Raw genomic sequence first — 16,989 nt, 5'->3', positions numbered from 1 at the left:
GTATGAAAGACAATTTTTTGTATCAAAAAAAGTATTTATTAAACTCTCATGGGCTTTATTGCCATCTTAGTGCTAGACGCATGGATTTAGCCCCACCCTAGAAAATTGTGCAAGTACAACAATAGGATAAGAATTTCATTTTTCAGTTTGGTCACCGCTAACTATCCAACCATCATATGTTATTGAGTAGCAACCCAAAAATAATACAATACAACACCGCAGCCACCAAAGTGGTAGACAGGACAGGACAGGAGTCTATCTAGTTAATCTTTTAAAGACAAAAAAAAAATGATCAGTCCTCCTTTTCTCGCCTTTTGATCTCTTAAACCCCCTTTATGTGTCCTAGCCCACCACATATTCAAAGCATAGCAGCTTAATTTTAATCGGATATTTTTTTTTTTTGACGATCAACTTTATATAATTGTAAAGAATTTAAAATTTTTAATTTACAGAAAAAAGAAGAAGAAGAAGATAATTTGCAAATATGCGAGGACCATTTGTGCAACTCTCGGCGTGACTGCGGGCAAGCTAGTAATTTCACACTAAACACGACCGCGCTTTATATAAAGGAAGGAAGTCAAGGGACTACTCCGCTGTGATTGTGAAGCAGCAACGGTCCGCTGGCTCAGGCTCGGTGACAGTGGGAGAATGGAGAGTGGAGAGCGAGCTCCTCCATCTATCACTCTATCAGTGGAAGCTATGGAGAAATCTGTGACCGCCCTCGCTACAATCAGCAGCAGCAGCAGGCTAAAGAGAGAAGATTGCAGGCGTACCAAGCATGACTCTGCTTTCTCACCGTGGAAGGTCAGCAACGCCCTTCTTCCTTCTCTCCTTACGTGACTGCTTGGACATCATCGTTCTCAATTTAAGTCTTTGATTTATACTCTCTATTCTTGGAGCGCTCTTGCTAGAAATTTTGTTAACGATTTATGCTTTTATGTTAGAAGGAGTTCAGCCCAGAAATTAAATTGATGCCGTAGAGTAGTATTCCCACAGAAATTGCTTTAACTCTTCGATGATTGATGTTAATATGAGAATATGTTTGATCATTGATCTTAAAGAAACAAAGAATATCATATGCATTGTGTACTGGATTCATCCTTTATAATAGCTGCCAATTGTATCAAATGAGGAGTCTGGGATCATTTTAACCAAGAATTTGTGGTCTGCCGTTGATTGTCAGACGTGGATTTATAATTGGCTTATGCTTTTTAAGTTTAATATTGAATGCATGATGGGTTCTATGTGATTTATGTCCAGGTTCTAATTGGACCCTCTGATTGGGAAGACCATTCAAATGGGAAGGAAGGGGCTGAAAGATACAGGACGCAGAACCTCCCAAATTGCACTTCCTGTACTGGAGTTTATGAGCTTGGCACAGCTGTATGGCGTAGTAAATCTCGGCGAGATGCTGGCAAACTTGATCCGGACTTTATAATTCCTGTTTACCTTGGAAAATCTGACAACGTTAGGAATAGACTACAGCAGTATGGGCGCGAAGGGGCTCATTTGGAGAATGGCAGCTCCAACACTAAGTTGAATGGTTGCAACGGAAGTTTGGCTCAAACGGGATCTGGATTGTTCAAGGACATATTTTCTGAAGGGTTCTCCATTGTCTACAGATGGGCTCCTGTGAGTTTTTTTTTTTTTTAAATAGTCATTTAATTGCTTATGTAGTCAGTTTAAAATTTCTCTACTTTAGAAACGAACCAACAGAAGATAATAGAAATTATTGGGTCACTCCATTCACTATTTGGATAATGAATGACCCTAGTGACTTGAAGAAACAGGTAAGGCGAAGGAAAGGTACGTGATCTTGTGAATTACTTCAGAATAAATTCAGAAATTTTATTTAAGAACCACAGCATTTTGTGATTCGTTTGAAAAACCCTCTTTCATTCTCTACCAAGTCAATAATGTAGGATCATTAACATGGTTAAAACAAAACTTTTGAAGTTCAGATGCAGCATGTTACTCTTTCAACGACTAAGTTAATATTCAGGAGTTCTCGTAGTGATTTACTTGAACCTTTGTTTAACATCGATTTAGTTCTTTCTCTCTTCAAAAGTGTACATCTGCTCATGTGACATAAACATTTTCTGGATCCCGATGAGAAATTTTTACCTGTGTTTTGGTTTTGAACAGATGAAGAGTGCAAGGGATGCCGATAAAACTGAATCTGATCTGCTTGGCAAGTTTGATTACGCATGGAATAAGGGAAGTAATGGTCCTCGCCGACACAATGATATACTCAAAATGCTTGATCGCATCTCTAAAACTTCTCCCTTTATGGCAAAGCTACAGGTTTTATCTCAAAAGAAGAAGGGAATAAAAATCAAAGCTTACAAACCACCTTTTGTGGAGAATGGATTGGACTTTTACACTAGCTTGGAAACTAATGGTCTCCTCCCTCAAATTTTCAAATTTGGACGATCACAGCCAAGATTGATTGTCAGATCTGTTATCAACGAAAATTACATTAGCATCTGTGGTGTCGCTTTAGGTCATGGAGTCGTCTGTAAAAGGGCACCAGCTGAAGGGAACAAAAGGTGTTCAGAGCATAAAGGCATGAAAGTAAATGGTTTCACATCTAAGTTACTTAAAGATGGAAAATCAACTTTGGTTGCAAATGAGTATCCTATAGACAAGACATTCACCCCACCTTGTGGAGTCATTTTGGATGATGGCTCTTGCTGTACAAGCAAACCAGTCCAAGGAAACAAGAGATGCCTGGAGCATAAGGGAAGGAAAATCAATAATTTCCCTCAGCTAGTAAATGATAAGAAAGCAAATTATGTGTATGGTCCAGTTCTGGACTATAATACATCCCTCAGTAAAGCTGGCCACACTGATTCTAGCTCAACTATATGTGGAGTGGACCTAGACGATGGGACTTTTTGCACCAGGCAACCTCCGGCGGGTAGAAAGAGGTGCGAGGAGCACAAGGGCAAGAGGATCAAAGAGACCATTTGTATTTCCCATAGAGATGAAATCCCCAGCTCGTTTATACCTTCAGGTCCCAAAATTGGGATGCAGGAGAGCCAGAATCATTCACTTATTCCTTCAGTTTTTTGTGATAAAACTCCTCCAGCATGTGGGGCAGCAACACATGATGGTTCATTCTGCAGTAGAAAACCTACAGAAGGAAATAAAAGATGCTGGCAGCATAAAGGCATGAGAGTTGATGCAAGTCCAGCAAGTGGCTCTTGTAATAACTCAAGGCAAAGTAGTACTTCTCTTCAGTATGCCTCTGACGACTTTACATCAACTTGTGGGGCAGCATTACAGAATGGTTCACATTGTAGCAGGAAACCTACTAACGGGAATAAAAGATGTTCGCAGCACGAAGGCAGGAGGGCTGATTTAAGTCCCGGAAGTAGTAATGACTTCAGATATTATGCTAACTCTTTCAGTTATGCATCTCATGGTTCCGCATATGAAACCTTTTCATCAACTTGTGGTGCACCGACGCTCAGTGGTTCTTATTGCAGAAGGTCAACAGCTGGCGGTAGATGTTGGCAGCACGAAGGTTATGCTAACTCTTACAGTTATGCCTCTTATGGTTCTGCATATGGAAATTTTTCATCAACTTGTGGTGCACCCACGCGCAGTGGTTCTTACTGCAGAAGGTCAACAGCTGGTGGTAGCTGTTGGCAGCACGGAGGCTAGCGGACCTAAGTTCAGAAACAAGTGCTGTATGATAATAGAAGTATTGTGTCTTTTTCATCCCGATAAAATGCTGAATATTAGTGTCTTATGACACTTCATGCATATTCTGCATCCTGAAAAATGTTAAGGAGAGCAGAACCTGCATTGTTCAAGTGTTTGTATAATATAGACGTACTGTAACTTGCATCTCATAGCATCTTAGCTAGAGTGGGAGTGGTAAATCCCTTGTTGATCTGTTGATTGGCCTAACCAGCCTGCTTAGCATCGCTTTGTAGCTTTTAGATTTGTTTGTCTAAAGAAAAATGGCTTTGTAGCTCTGCTAACGTTGGAATATCTGTTCTTCTTGCATCAGCCAGAATGCTCTAACCATTTACTCGTGTCAGTTGACAATGAACATCGGACTCTTACCTGTTAGCTAAAGAAAAAAGGTACAGTATCTCATTGTCTTTGTTCCTTCTTTTGATCCATAGCGACTGTGGTGTTACCAAAACTGTACCTTTTGTCCATGCCCACTGAATTAACATTCCTTTGATGCACATCCTCTTTGCTAATTTAAATAATCCATAGGACCATAGCCATACTAGATGGGATTCCAGTTCTTCCACACACAAGACTCCAATGGACCGACCAACAGCATAAAATACTTGCAACTCTTCTGGAAGGTTGAACAATTTTTCATGCGACAGAAGCATCTAAAACCAAATAAATGTATACCAAATGAAGCACTCTGGTATAATTTAGGCTTCATCGCTGTTCCATTATGAATGTTTACTGCAACAATTAAGATCAGAATGCTTGTAACATTCTGCAGATTTACGACATATCAGCTTGCTTGCCAACTGGGGTCAATCCTGCTACTACCACCAAATGACAATGGAGCTTCATCATAACAAAATCCAAGCCTTGGCAGTACAAGCGGCTTCAGAATCTCAGCAAACATCAATTGCCTGCAAGCAAATCTGCAGCTCAAACTATTTCTGCCTCAATCTCTATTCCAACTTCAACTCAAGCTTATCCCGCTGCCAAAAAACACAGCACAGAGCCAGCTAAGAGCAGCACAAAGTGAAAGGAACCTGCAAGCAGCAACAATCCGCCAAAGCATGCAAAACTGGGGTGAATGCTCCCTTCGTCACCAGCTTCAAAAGCCTGCCTGCTGTCATTACCAACCTTTGTAGACCAAAGAATGCAAGTGGCAGAGAGAGACCTCCCTCTTTTTGTCAAGGCTAGCACCTGCTACAAACACGCTACCAGCCTACTTAGAAGTCTCTACTAGAAATCATAAAACTCCATCAATGCAAGCAATTAGTGTAATTAAAAACATCTGTGGAAACAATCTCTTCTATTTCTTCCTTTTAACGTATTCAACTGCAGCAATATCCGGGCACATATCAATTGCCATATCCGGGCAACCTTGCGCTGCCCAAATCAACTAAGCAATAGTCTTTGTATTAGTAAAACTTGAACAGTTGGACGGAAGTGAACAAAACCTTAACTGGCCAAATCTACATATAATAACTGGTGAATTTTGGCCCGCATGCCATAGTTGATTTGTCGTTAGCTAACTCTGCCCCTGATCTAATCCTTCAGAGGCGCCGCCAAATCCCAAACATTGGAGGTGATATTTATGTCCCTGATTTAAGCACAACGCAAGGTCAAAAGCAATTCCACGTGGCACTCCCGTAAACGTCAGCCATCCAATCTAGTAGTAGCATTACGTACGCACGCAGAAACAGAAGTGCCGATAGCTTCACCCACAGAAATAGAAGTAGAAATAGAGAGTTGCTCCTCTGCCGCCGATATCTACTTTATATACCGACTTCAAAAAAAAAAGAGGGGGACAGGGTGAAACAAACAGAAAAAGAAAGAAGAAGAGAAACGACGCCGCCACCGTAATGCCCGGGGAAGAACTACGTTCCGGTTCTTCACCAACACAAACCCAGCAGATGCTGTCGCCCATAGACTTAGCAAACGACGGCGGCGAAGCCTGGGTGTGGATCCAGATCAAAGCCGAGGCTCGGCGCGATGCTGAAACCGAACCGGCTTTGGCCAGCTACTTGTACTCCACAATTCTTTCTCACCCGTCTTTAGAACGTTCTTTATCCTTCCACTTGGGAAATAAGCTCTGTTCTTCCACTCTTCTCTCCACCCTCCTCTATGACCTTTTCCTTAATTCCTTCTCCAGAGACCCTAATCTCCGGTCAGCCACCGTCGCTGACCTCATCGCTGCCCGCTACAGGGACCCTGCTTGCGTCTCCTTCTCTCATTGCCTCCTTAACTATAAAGGGTTCCTCGCTTGCCAGGTGAAATTTTTTTTATTCTTTGGCAATTTTGTTACGTATCTTTTGTTACAGCTAGAGCTCTTAAAAAGGATCCAAGTTTTAGCTTTATTCATTTTTAAATATATATATATATATATATATATATTAATTGATGGGAAAAGCTCCGTTGGCTTCTCCAAAACATAGCCTATAGCTGATGGAATTAGAATGAGTTACTTCACATGATTTTTTTTTTTTTTTTTTTTTTTTTGTAAATCTTCATTCAGCTTACTTGATTCCGAGTTTGAGTAATAATTGGTACGAGCGTTCTTGATGTACCTCATTTCAAGTTCAATTCCATGTCTGGAGGAAGTTTACGCAGCTCAGCCAACGCCAACCCCGATGTGTAAAATAGATCTTGCTCCTCCTGTATCAAGTATGTGACTAGGAAAAGACAGACATCTTAAAGTTGTGAGAACATTTTAAAGCTAATTTTAGCCTCTCAATTAAGTTGATTTGTTCGTTTGTTGGAAAAAACAAAAAAAAAAAAATTTAAGTTGATTTGTTGCCCTGCCGAATTCTTTTGTGTAGATTTATAAAGTAATGCAAAATGAGTAACATGGTGAATCAATGTTAGGTTGCGAATATGTTATTCGATTTGGAAAGGCAGCGAGATATGTTAGTGTTTTCCGTAGGAATGATGGATGTTGTGGGAAGTTTGAGCTTCGAGGCTTTCTGTCTTGAGTACAATAAACAACATAAACTTGCATGGCTATTTGCATTTGCGTAAACTTGATACCTGATGGTGGAGCTTAAAGTGATCCTGAGGATTGGTATTTCACTCGTCAGAGGAGCTCATAGTGCTTCTGGAGAAATGAGGTTGCACTAGGATTTTCACGAGTACATGTATGTCATGTTATGGTATGTAGCCGTGATTGATGTCAGTATTTAACACGTAACGTTTCATTATCAGGAAATGAACTTGTTAAATCAGAATGGCCATTCTTTGAGGTTAGAAGATTCTTTCCTTAATGATTTTGTTGATTTATGTATAATGAAGAATAAATTGTTTGTGTGTCAGGCCCACCGAGTAGCTCACAAGCTCTGGACTGAATCTCGAAGGCCACTTGCTCTGGCTCTCCAGTCCCGAATTTCTGATGTCTTTGCTGTTGACATTCACCCGGCAGCTGAAATTGGCAAAGGCATCCTTTTTGACCATGCAACCGGCGTGGTAGTTGGTGAGACAGCAGTGATTGGGAACAATGTGTCGATTCTTCACCATGTAACCCTAGGGGGCACCGGCAAGGCCGGTGGCGATCGCCATCCGAAGATTGGAGATGGAGTTCTCATTGGTGCTGGAGCAACAATATTAGGCAATGTGAAGATTGGAAAGGGAGCCAAAATTGGTGCTGGGTCTGTAGTCTTGATAGACGTGCCACCGAAGACGACGGTGGTTGGGAACCCAGCAAGGCTGGTGGGAGGGAAGGATCAGCCAAGAAGGCATGATGAAGTGCCTGGGGAGTCCATGGATCATACTTCATTTATTTCTGAATGGTCTGATTATGTCATTTGATGCCCATGCTATTGTAATATAGCATGCAAAACATGAGTTTTTCTGTATCTTGATGTTGTTATCATCTGTTTAGAGTAGGAGTATTCCAACAGTTTTCTGAGATGTGCTAGATGAAGCTAGGAGGCTCAAGTGATAGGCTGGTAGAGTCCTAAATAGGTAACCACATGTATCTTCAGACAATATGCATGTCTTGATGCTAGACTTTGATCCCATGAAGGTCTTTAGGGCATTTGAGCAGGACATCTTATCAAATTTTGGCCCTCTGTAATAAGGTGAACTCATTGATCAGCTTTCTCGGCTTTGTAATCTGTAAACACCAAGAAGTTGACAGAAGAAAGTAATATATGAGCTTGATGCATTAAAGGCGAGAGCAAGGTTGAATCATGCGGTGAAGTCACTTCCCTCTAGCCATATGCTAGATTTTCAACTGCTAAATTCAGGGGACCAGTTTACTGCTGGATTCTCAACAGCAAATTCAGGGTACAAAGAACGCGATCTGAATCTAAAGGTCCATGGAAAACGACCCCGATAAAGCAGATGTTTTGTTCAAATGATCAGTTTTATGTCTTCAACTGGCCTTTTAATTCTACAGGTTCTACCACTGCCCCCATTGAAGCAACATTTCTTATAACCAAACTTACTAAATTGTTGACTAATCAGATGCCTCAAAGAGCTCAAGGCACTGACTATATGAGCAAAACCACACGAGGGAGAAACGAATTCAAGCTTGTTAGGTGTCTTCAACAAAGTCCCCATCTTTCTCCAGTTGGGTACACTTTACTTCAAGTAAATTTAAAAGGGTCTTCACAATTCTTGAAAACACAGTCTCAAGAATTTCCCAAGCCTTCTGCTATAAAAGAAATAAAAAATTTCAAAGCCAAATATTGCACAAAGTCAAATGGTTGCAAGTAAAATCATGTAAACAGTAGAAACCACCACAAATAACTGAGAGAATCCTGAAAAAGGGCTCTTTGCAAACTGGACAATTCAACCAAAGGGAAGGAGAATATGAATAGTTACGAAAAAACAAAGATTCAGTAATAATTTTCCTGTGTTGTTTCTTTGTTTTGCTACTGCAGTAGATGATGAGGCCTGCTTGCCTGCTTTGTGGCGGACGGTATCTTTACATATCCTAAAAATTGATTTCTTTACATTTCTACTTTTTACTTCAAGGACTTCGAAAAAGTGTTTTACCATTGCCATTATTGTAGTATCTGTTTTAGAGTGGATAGAGAAGAGTTTGCGGGCCAATTTAGTTCGATTACAGATTACAGATTTTAGATCTGGGCTAGAGTCCTGTGGAGCCGGCCAATTTAGATCTGATTACAGATTTTTTTTTTGTACCTTATTTTCAATTAGTAAAAGAAAGAAATTTTTTTTTTATAAGATTACATGTAATCCACCTTTTTTATGTATTCTTTAGATTTTCCCCCCTTATTTTCAAATAGTAAAAGAATGAAAATTTTCCCATAAGATTACATATAACCCACTTTTTTTAATGTATTCTTTTTTTTTAAAAATTATGTTGGAATCAATAAACAATCACATTTTTTTATTTTACTCATCCTTTTTTTACGATTTGTATAGAGAAAACAGACAATTATGATCTTGATCTAATAGCTAAGATTGAGATCCCAACAATAAAAAGTTTTGCATCCAAATCCTCCGCCCCCTTCCTACTTTTTTAAATCCTACCCCTCCCTGTTAGGGAAAAAAATATTAACTATATATGTTGCTTTTACATTAAATGAATAATCACTATTCTTCTTATTCATTTTTTGTGGGTATTTATCTCTTTGTTTTTTCATTAAAATATTAGGAAATCACGTTTGTTTAAATCATCCCTTTTTTTTTTTTTTTTGGTTTAAAGCAGATGCACGTTTATAAATTAATAAACTATTTTGCTCAATCACGCAATGATAACGATGTTCACAACTACTAGTATTTAGCCTGTGCATTAATTAACACGGAATATTTTTTTTTTCATGACCAGTTATGAATTGATGCCAGCCAGACATAAATGAGGGAAATGAGTGTAAATAAGAAGTTTGGAATTTCAATTCTCTCACTTATACTTAGAAAAAAAAAACGGAAAAAAGACATAAAAAAATTTATCAACAATGTTTTTTTTTTTTTTTACATACTATTCATATTTATTTTAGAAAACTAATGTAGTCCAAACATTTAACTACTATATCAGTCTTTGAAAACTTTTATATGTAAATTTATCACAATGTGATAATATTCACTAAACAGTGTAAGGCATAAAAAAATAATAGGTATTCTTTGAGATAATATTTAAATTTTCTCATGAATATGATTATACATCTACTCATATTCATTTTCAGTTCAAGACAAAAAATAAGAAAAGCAATAGTCGACTTTTACATAAATGATTTAGTATTACTTTCTAGCAAAGTTAATAAATTTATCAATATAACAATTAAAGTCACACTAAACAAAGTTATCGTATATAAATAAAAAAATTAAATCCAAAAAGAATAATACTATGAACTTATTAAAAGAGAGAAAAAATTAAAATTAATTGGATGAGAATTAGATGCAAAAATAAATAAAATCCAAATATTCATTGACCGATTAATTACTCTGAAAGGAAATTATATGTATATATATCAATTAGTTACCCGTTCTCTCCATCAATGGCTTCGCTCTCTTCCATCCACACATCAAGCAACTCTTTTTCTTCTCCTAGCCGCTTGAACCTTTCCCTTCCGCCACCCCCGTCTCATCTCCCTCTCAAAGACTCCACTTACAGAACCCCCCCGCTAAAAACTCTCTGCACTTCTACCGCCCCAAAGCGCCCCACTAAACCCAGACACAGACCTCATCACAGCCCACATCCCCAATCATCCCAACTCCTCAAAAACAACTACCAGAGGACCACTACCAATGAAAATGAAACCAGCCCATCAACTCAAAACTGTCAGACCCCTCCACCATCAGATGCTGATTTAATGTCATTATGTAATGAAGGCAACATTGAAGAAGCTATTGACTGCATTAAGCAAGGTGCCGAGGCGAATTATTTTGTTTTCGAGGCTTTGATCAGTTCTTGCGGTAGTTCTGAGTCACTTGAGCTTGGTAAAAATGTACATGAGCTTATGATGAAGTCACCGTTTAGTAGAAACGTTGAGTTGAATATTAAGCTGGTGCAGATGTACGTGAAATGTGGGAACATGAACGGCGCCCGCAAAGTGTTTGATAGATTGCGCGATAGAAGTTTGGAATTATGGCATCTGATGATCAATGGCTATGCCAAAACTGGGGAGGGGAATAATGGGTTGCTTTTGTTTGAAAGAATGAGGAAAATTGGAGCATTGGAACCTAATGCGGAGACGTTTGTAGCTGTTTTATCAGCTTGTGCTTGTGAAGGAGCAGTGAGAGAAGGCTTCTTTTATTTTGAGATGATGCAAAATGAATATAGAATTCTGCCAGGATTTGAGCATTACTTGGGTGTTATTGATGTTCTGGGTCAAGCTGGACACTTGGTTGAAGCTTTGGAGTTCATTGAGGATATGCCTTTTGAGCCGACCGTTGAAGTTTGGGAAGCTGTTTTGAGTTTCGCCAGAGTACATGGAGATATTGACCTTGAGGATCGAGCTGAGGAGCTATTGGTCGAGCTTGATTCCTCCAAAGCTACACCTGATAAAGTGCCTACTCCATTGGCAAAGAGAAATTGCGACTTCAATAAGCTTGAGGGCAAGATCAAAGTTAGTGAGTTAAGGAGCACCAGTCTATACGGGGAAGGTGCAAATGAGAAATTCAAAGGGTTGAATGGGCAGATGAGGGATGCAGGGTACGTGCCAGATACACGGTATGTTCTTCATGACATTGATGAGGAGGCCAAGGAGCAGGCTCTGATGTATCACAGTGAACGTTTGGCTATTGCATACGGTTTGATTAGTACTCCAGCAAGGACAACTCTTAGGATCATTAAGAATCTCAGGATATGTGGGGATTGTCATAATGCAATAAAGATCATGTCGAAGATTGTTGGCAGAGAGCTGATTGTTAGGGATAATAAGCGGTTTCATCATTTCAGAGATGGTAAATGTTCTTGCGGGGATTATTGGTGAATCAAATATCCCTAGACACGGTCAAACTCGCTAGTAGGATATTTAACATGCTCAAACATTACAGATTTATGTACACTGAAACCTGTGAAATTCAACTATTTTTGATCCGAAAAGAAGATCATTTTACCGGAAGGTTATGTGTTTCAGCATGTTTCTTTTTTCTCATTGGATCAACTAGCATGCAGTTGAAGTGGTTAAGGCCCAATTATTGGACATATTGTTGCCTGACAGAATTGAAAACTTTGATTGAAGCAGGTGATGACAGACAAACTGATAAATTTGCCTCGATCGAGGAACATTACTGAAGGGCAAGACTGATATTCTCACGAGTTCAGTGCCAAAGAGGCAATTCTAAACTAATCTAACAACCAAAAGAGGGAAAATAGAGACAGACCCTGCAGTTCCACCCCTTAAAATTTTGTAGAAAATAGTCATATATCTTTTTCATCTACAACTGAAGTTGTGCACTCAAAAGTAGTGCTGTAGAGGCAAATGAAACTAGACAATTCATTGGATCATAAGTAGTCCAATGATTCTGCACTTTTATTCTGTACAAACCGCTAAGCTCCTCTCATCTAATACAACAAGGAACCAGCAGTAGTTTCATCTAGGCATTTATGTACAGTAACTTGAAAGAATGGTGGGAAGTAATCCAAGTTACTGAGAAAGATAACCAGGCCAGCCTTTAACAATTATAGAAGGCAATGTTGTAGAGCTCATTAAGAAGAATTGGATGAATTAGAAATGCCTATAGTGGAGTCTAGATACAGTACAAATTAAGAGGACAGAGACGACGGCTGGCTCTTTCTTCGGTTGGTTGTGACTTCTACAACAGCTTCATCTCGTGATGGTACCCGCAGAAATGATTTCATGACATCATATACAGTAAATCCAATTGCAACAGATGGTACAACCTGAAGTTAGAAGAGGTGCACTAATTATGATCTGTAACAGATGGAAAGAACAAAAGAACTAAACCAGTGAGGTACAAAAGAATGCAACCTTACCTTTAGGTAGTTTAGGCTAAGCCCCGAAAATAGTTGTTTCCAACCATGCCTTTGAACTATCATAACAAGTGTGTCTATGGTACTTTTCATATCAGTTCTGTTAGATGCTGAAAGTCGCTGGACCTGCCAATGCAGTTTATATTTTCTTTGAACCACTCACAGAGGGAGTCCAAAAAACAAAGACATAATCTATTCCATTCATACCTGCATCTGCCTCCTAACAACGTCAAGCGGATAAGTAAAAGTCTGACCCAGTAAACCTGCTACAGATCCGCAAGCAAGTTTTACCATAATATCTTTTTTGTGGTCTTCACGGACATGACTTTTCATTTCCTCATAGAAATAGAATTTCAGACCAGCATAAGGGAAAATCCCATAAAGGGATGGAGCTGCCAAAAATATTGAGAAATAAAGAAGTTTGCCGAATTCTACATAGACAGAAAATCAGCACTACTGCAACTTACCAACACCTCGATAAAGGCCTCTAACTCCAGCTTCCTTGTAAGTCTTGGAGAAGCAATCCAGAATCCCTTTATAAACTTGTTCATTGGGAAGAAGCCCTTTTACATTCAACTTTGGTGATCCAACAACCTTTACTACTCGAGACAAATCAGTCATATGTTTCACAAAGTATGAAATGAAGCTAAAGATCATTTAAATTAGCCAAGAGACTTCCCAAAGTATTTAAGATGATACTAATAAAATGTCAGTTCGAAGTGCAAATGTGCTCCGGAAAGAGAGAATTAAGTCAAATGCTCAGCCATTCTCATTCATACCTGATAAGCTAATTTTGTCCTGACTAAATCAAGCGGGTAAGTGCAAAGCACAGCAGTTGCCCCAGCAAAGGATCCCGCAATGAGATCCAGAACAGGACCTCTAGTGATGCCAGGTATACCAAGAATGATCCACCGCCTGTATTCCTCATAGGTCATGTAGTGCAGTGCTGCATAGGGCACAATGCGAGCAACACTAGCTCCATTACCCCTAAATGTAAATGACAGATAACCCATAAATAAGATCAAAGGTAATTGTGATAAAAAGAACTATATAATAAAAGGAGGACTGTTTCACCTGTAAAAGCCCAGCAATCCTTCTGTTTTTGCTATTTTTGAGAATGATCCGAGGAGCCCTATGCTCTGAAATTCAGCTCGTCTGGTCTAGGAAAAATAAATAAACAACAAAATAACTGTTCAATTCCTGTCTTTCTCTCCATTAATTATTAATATACTTCTCAATCAGTTCATGCTCGATTGCAAGACTAGCCCTTCAAGATTGCTTCACTGCATAGAGTTACTTAGAAGTTGCTTAAATATTTCTGTTTTCTATGCGTTCAGTTGGTCTCGAGCCTTGTTTCAGCGCCATGAAGAGAGGCAAAGGATACTGAAATCCTTAACAGCAAAAAGGAAAAGCTAGGTTATAATCATACACAGTCTACAAAACAAAAAACTGAGACCTCTAAACTAGGATGACTCAGAATTAGGCAGAAAACCAACAACTACTTCTTGACCAATCAGCTGAATAATCTGCTAATGATAAGTGGCTTAAATTCCAGTCAACCATTGCAAGTTCAAGCAGCAAAACTAATCCCATCTGCATAGTTAGTGTATATTTGTTCGACTTCCCACCATAGGGTATACAAGGGGTGCATGCCACTATCATATTCATAAGGACTCAAAATTGGATTTTTTTTTCATTTTTTTTTTTGGATTTTTTGCAATTTTCTTTTACTTCAAAATCCAGTTCTTGTTGACACATGATGTACTTCCAATTTGTCCAGACTATAAACAGCATTTCGTACCATATAGGTAGTAACTACCAAAACCCCACAGACACAACTTTTTAATTTTGAGGTTAAGTGAGAAACAATCCCAAGAAGCGTTGGATGATTTTTCTATTGAAGTATCAGATTAATGCATAAGGTCACCTTCTAACAGACAAACAAACTAAGAGATTAATCTTTGTCAGTGGAACTGCAGATTATGTTTGCTCAATCTATAAACAATGTGATCAAACCAACTTTGTAAAACATTCCCTAGCAGCCCAAATCAGCAAGAAAGTCAAAGAATAGGGATTCACAAGCTACTTAATCAATTTTAAGATCACCCAAAAAAGGACCCAAATTCAGCAGAAGCTGAATCTAACTGCCACATTTTTATGCAAATCCCAGAAAGGCCAATTACGAACAATCAGTTTTTTGGACTCAATAAATTAAATTAATCATCATTACATATTCGCAGCCTCCATCAAGCACTTGAATCCACAAACGATAAAGAGACTAAGAGGGACGCCAAAGAAGACCCATGCTGACAGAATTATTATTTAAAGTCAACTTGAATAAGCAATTTCCCAAATTATATCAAACCCAACACTACCTGAAACAAGATCTTTATACGTTCAAGAGGGGCAACAGCAGTCTTGGCAATGCCGCCAGCCACACCCCCAGCAATCAACTCTTTTGCAAACAAAGGCATGCCCTCGATAACCCCATCCCAATTCATAGTCATAGCCCCGTCTCTTTCCTCTCTCTTCTTTTCCATTCAATTTTGCAGCAGAAAATCAAGGAGACGAGACCCCTTCTAGGAAAAAGAGAGAGAAGGGATGGGGATCTCTCTATTTGTTATGCTACTTGCATTAGTATGAAATGGAAGACAAAGAAAAATCGAAAACGTCGTCTGCTTACACAATCTCGAAGGTTGTGGCGCTATTTGTTGGTAGAATCACAAAATGATAAAACACGTGGGATTGTCTAGACGGGTTTTGGCATTTCATTCGGTACTTTTGGTTTTTTATTTTTTCTTTTATAATAATGGGGTGTGGACTCTGGACAAGTCAGACTCTGACAACCCATACGTCTCTGTTAGGTAGATTCCAAGCTATGTATGCAGTCCGCCAGAAGCAGCAAAAGATGAAAATTCTTCCACCATTCTCTAAGTTGGCAGATTAAGACTTGAGAGACTGGAAGCCGTGACCGTTGTTTGAATCGTTCAAGCAATTTACGATTAAGATCGACCTAAAAAGTAGCTCTGGTTGAATTGCTGAGTTTTTCAAAAGCTAGTTTTTCGAAAAAGTTTTTTAAATATTACCTTGTTTGGATTGCATTTTTTTAGATTTTTTTTGTAGAAAAAATACTGTAGCGATATGATATATGTGAGGTAAAAAGATGATAGGAAAATTTGTTTACGAAAAATATAATAATTTTTCTATGAAAAATCGCTATCCAAACAGGGGCCTTTAAAAGGTACTTTACAAAATAGTCTAATTTTTTTTAATATTTAAAAAATATCTCAAAATATATTTTAAAAACTTTTCTACTCTTAAATATCCCAAAATATATTGTAAAAACTTTACTACAGTAAAATTTTTTAAAAACATCCCCAAAAATAACTAATCCAAACGCACTCTGATGCATCGCATGAAAACAAGTTTTGATATTTAAAATTTTTCTTTTATTTTTGGGGTTAGAAAGAGACTTCAGAAGTTCAAACCTTACAAAGTTCTCGAGTCGAAAGTTACAGTATACACAGTACTGGCTGATATTGAAGGGTGAAAGTAATTCACATGGCGAGCGTTCATTTCTGTAATTAAAGCCTTACACTGAATAACGTGTACAATATTCTTTGGAAAAAATCGTTCAAAATATCTCTTACATTTTGTGAAATGACTTTTTTCGTCCCTCACTTTTAAAAGTGTAATTTTTCATCTCTTACAAATTCACATTGATCAAATTTGGTCTCCACCTAAGTTTTCGACTAGTTTTTAATCAGAATCTACCACGTGCCTTACACGTGATCATTTTAAGGGTAAAATTATCAAATTATATTTTATATAATTCGATTTATAATCCCTCACATTTTACAAAATGAATTTTTTCGTCCTTCACATTTTATAAAATGAATTTTTTCATTCCTCATTGATCATATGTATGAATAGTTTTTTTTTTAAATCCATGTATATATCTATTTGATTTCACCTGAATAGTACAAATATAATGTAATATATCTATATTTAATTTCGCTTAACGAAATCAAATAGAGATGTAATTAAATAGAGATATATTACATGTTATTTGTACTATTCAAGTAAAATCAAATATATATATATATATATATATAGATTTAAAAAAATTGTTAGTTTTTCACTCATATTCATTTCTTTTTACTTGAAAATTGAAAACAAAGAAAACATTTAATCCTAACATTATCAAGTATTTATATTGAATTAAATTTGAACAAAAAATAAACATAGAAAAAGTATGACAAAAAGAAGTAAATGATTAGCACTTTCAAATTTTAAGACAATTACAAGGCAAGTAATTCAACTGTTAGTCTGAAAAATGGCGAGTAGAAATTTCAAATTTAAACTGTAATTTATTAGCACTACCATAA

The 16,989-nt window shown here is 37.9% G+C and overlaps 4 protein-coding genes across 4 annotated transcripts; 3 read left to right on the top strand and 1 right to left on the bottom strand.

Annotated features, from left to right (window-relative positions):
- The first annotated feature begins 584 nt into the window (after nt 1-584).
- LOC113693847 (protein EFFECTOR OF TRANSCRIPTION 2) lies at nt 585-4,002 on the top strand. Its single transcript, XM_027212586.2, has 3 exons — nt 585-804; nt 1,261-1,632; nt 2,146-4,002. Exons 1-3 carry the CDS (start codon nt 649-651, stop codon nt 3,667-3,669), a joined length of 2,052 nt encoding a protein of 683 aa, XP_027068387.2. The 5' UTR covers nt 585-648; the 3' UTR covers nt 3,670-4,002.
- A 1,403-nt stretch (nt 4,003-5,405) lies between these two features.
- Nucleotides 5,406-7,868, top strand: LOC113693851 (serine acetyltransferase 5-like). The gene is made up of 2 exons (XM_027212593.2): nt 5,406-5,969; nt 7,009-7,868. The coding sequence occupies exons 1-2, from the start codon at nt 5,562-5,564 to the stop codon at nt 7,498-7,500; spliced, it is 900 nt and encodes a 299-aa protein (XP_027068394.2). The 5' UTR covers nt 5,406-5,561; the 3' UTR covers nt 7,501-7,868.
- Nucleotides 7,869-10,151: 2,283 nt separating this feature from the next.
- On the top strand, nt 10,152-11,729 carry LOC113694026 (pentatricopeptide repeat-containing protein At2g15690, mitochondrial-like). Its single transcript, XM_027212871.2, has one exon. It carries the CDS (start codon nt 10,161-10,163, stop codon nt 11,595-11,597), a length of 1,437 nt encoding a protein of 478 aa, XP_027068672.1. The 5' UTR covers nt 10,152-10,160; the 3' UTR covers nt 11,598-11,729.
- Nucleotides 11,730-11,998: 269 nt separating this feature from the next.
- On the bottom strand, nt 11,999-15,321 carry LOC113694025 (mitochondrial carrier protein CoAc2). The gene is made up of 7 exons (XM_027212870.2): nt 14,977-15,321; nt 13,676-13,761; nt 13,381-13,588; nt 13,069-13,195; nt 12,809-12,993; nt 12,605-12,727; nt 11,999-12,511 (listed from the first exon to the last, which is right to left on the bottom strand). The coding sequence occupies exons 1-7, from the start codon at nt 15,139-15,141 to the stop codon at nt 12,374-12,376; spliced, it is 1,032 nt and encodes a 343-aa protein (XP_027068671.1). The 5' UTR covers nt 15,142-15,321; the 3' UTR covers nt 11,999-12,373.
- Between the last annotated feature and the right edge of the window lie 1,668 nt (nt 15,322-16,989).

This window comes from Coffea arabica, chromosome 6c (genome assembly GCF_036785885.1).
Source record: "Coffea arabica cultivar ET-39 chromosome 6c, Coffea Arabica ET-39 HiFi, whole genome shotgun sequence".
Classification (NCBI taxonomy): Eukaryota; Viridiplantae; Streptophyta; class Magnoliopsida; order Gentianales; family Rubiaceae; genus Coffea; species Coffea arabica.
The sequence above is the reverse complement of the archived record's forward strand: the minus strand, read 5'-3'. Positions and strand labels throughout refer to the sequence as shown.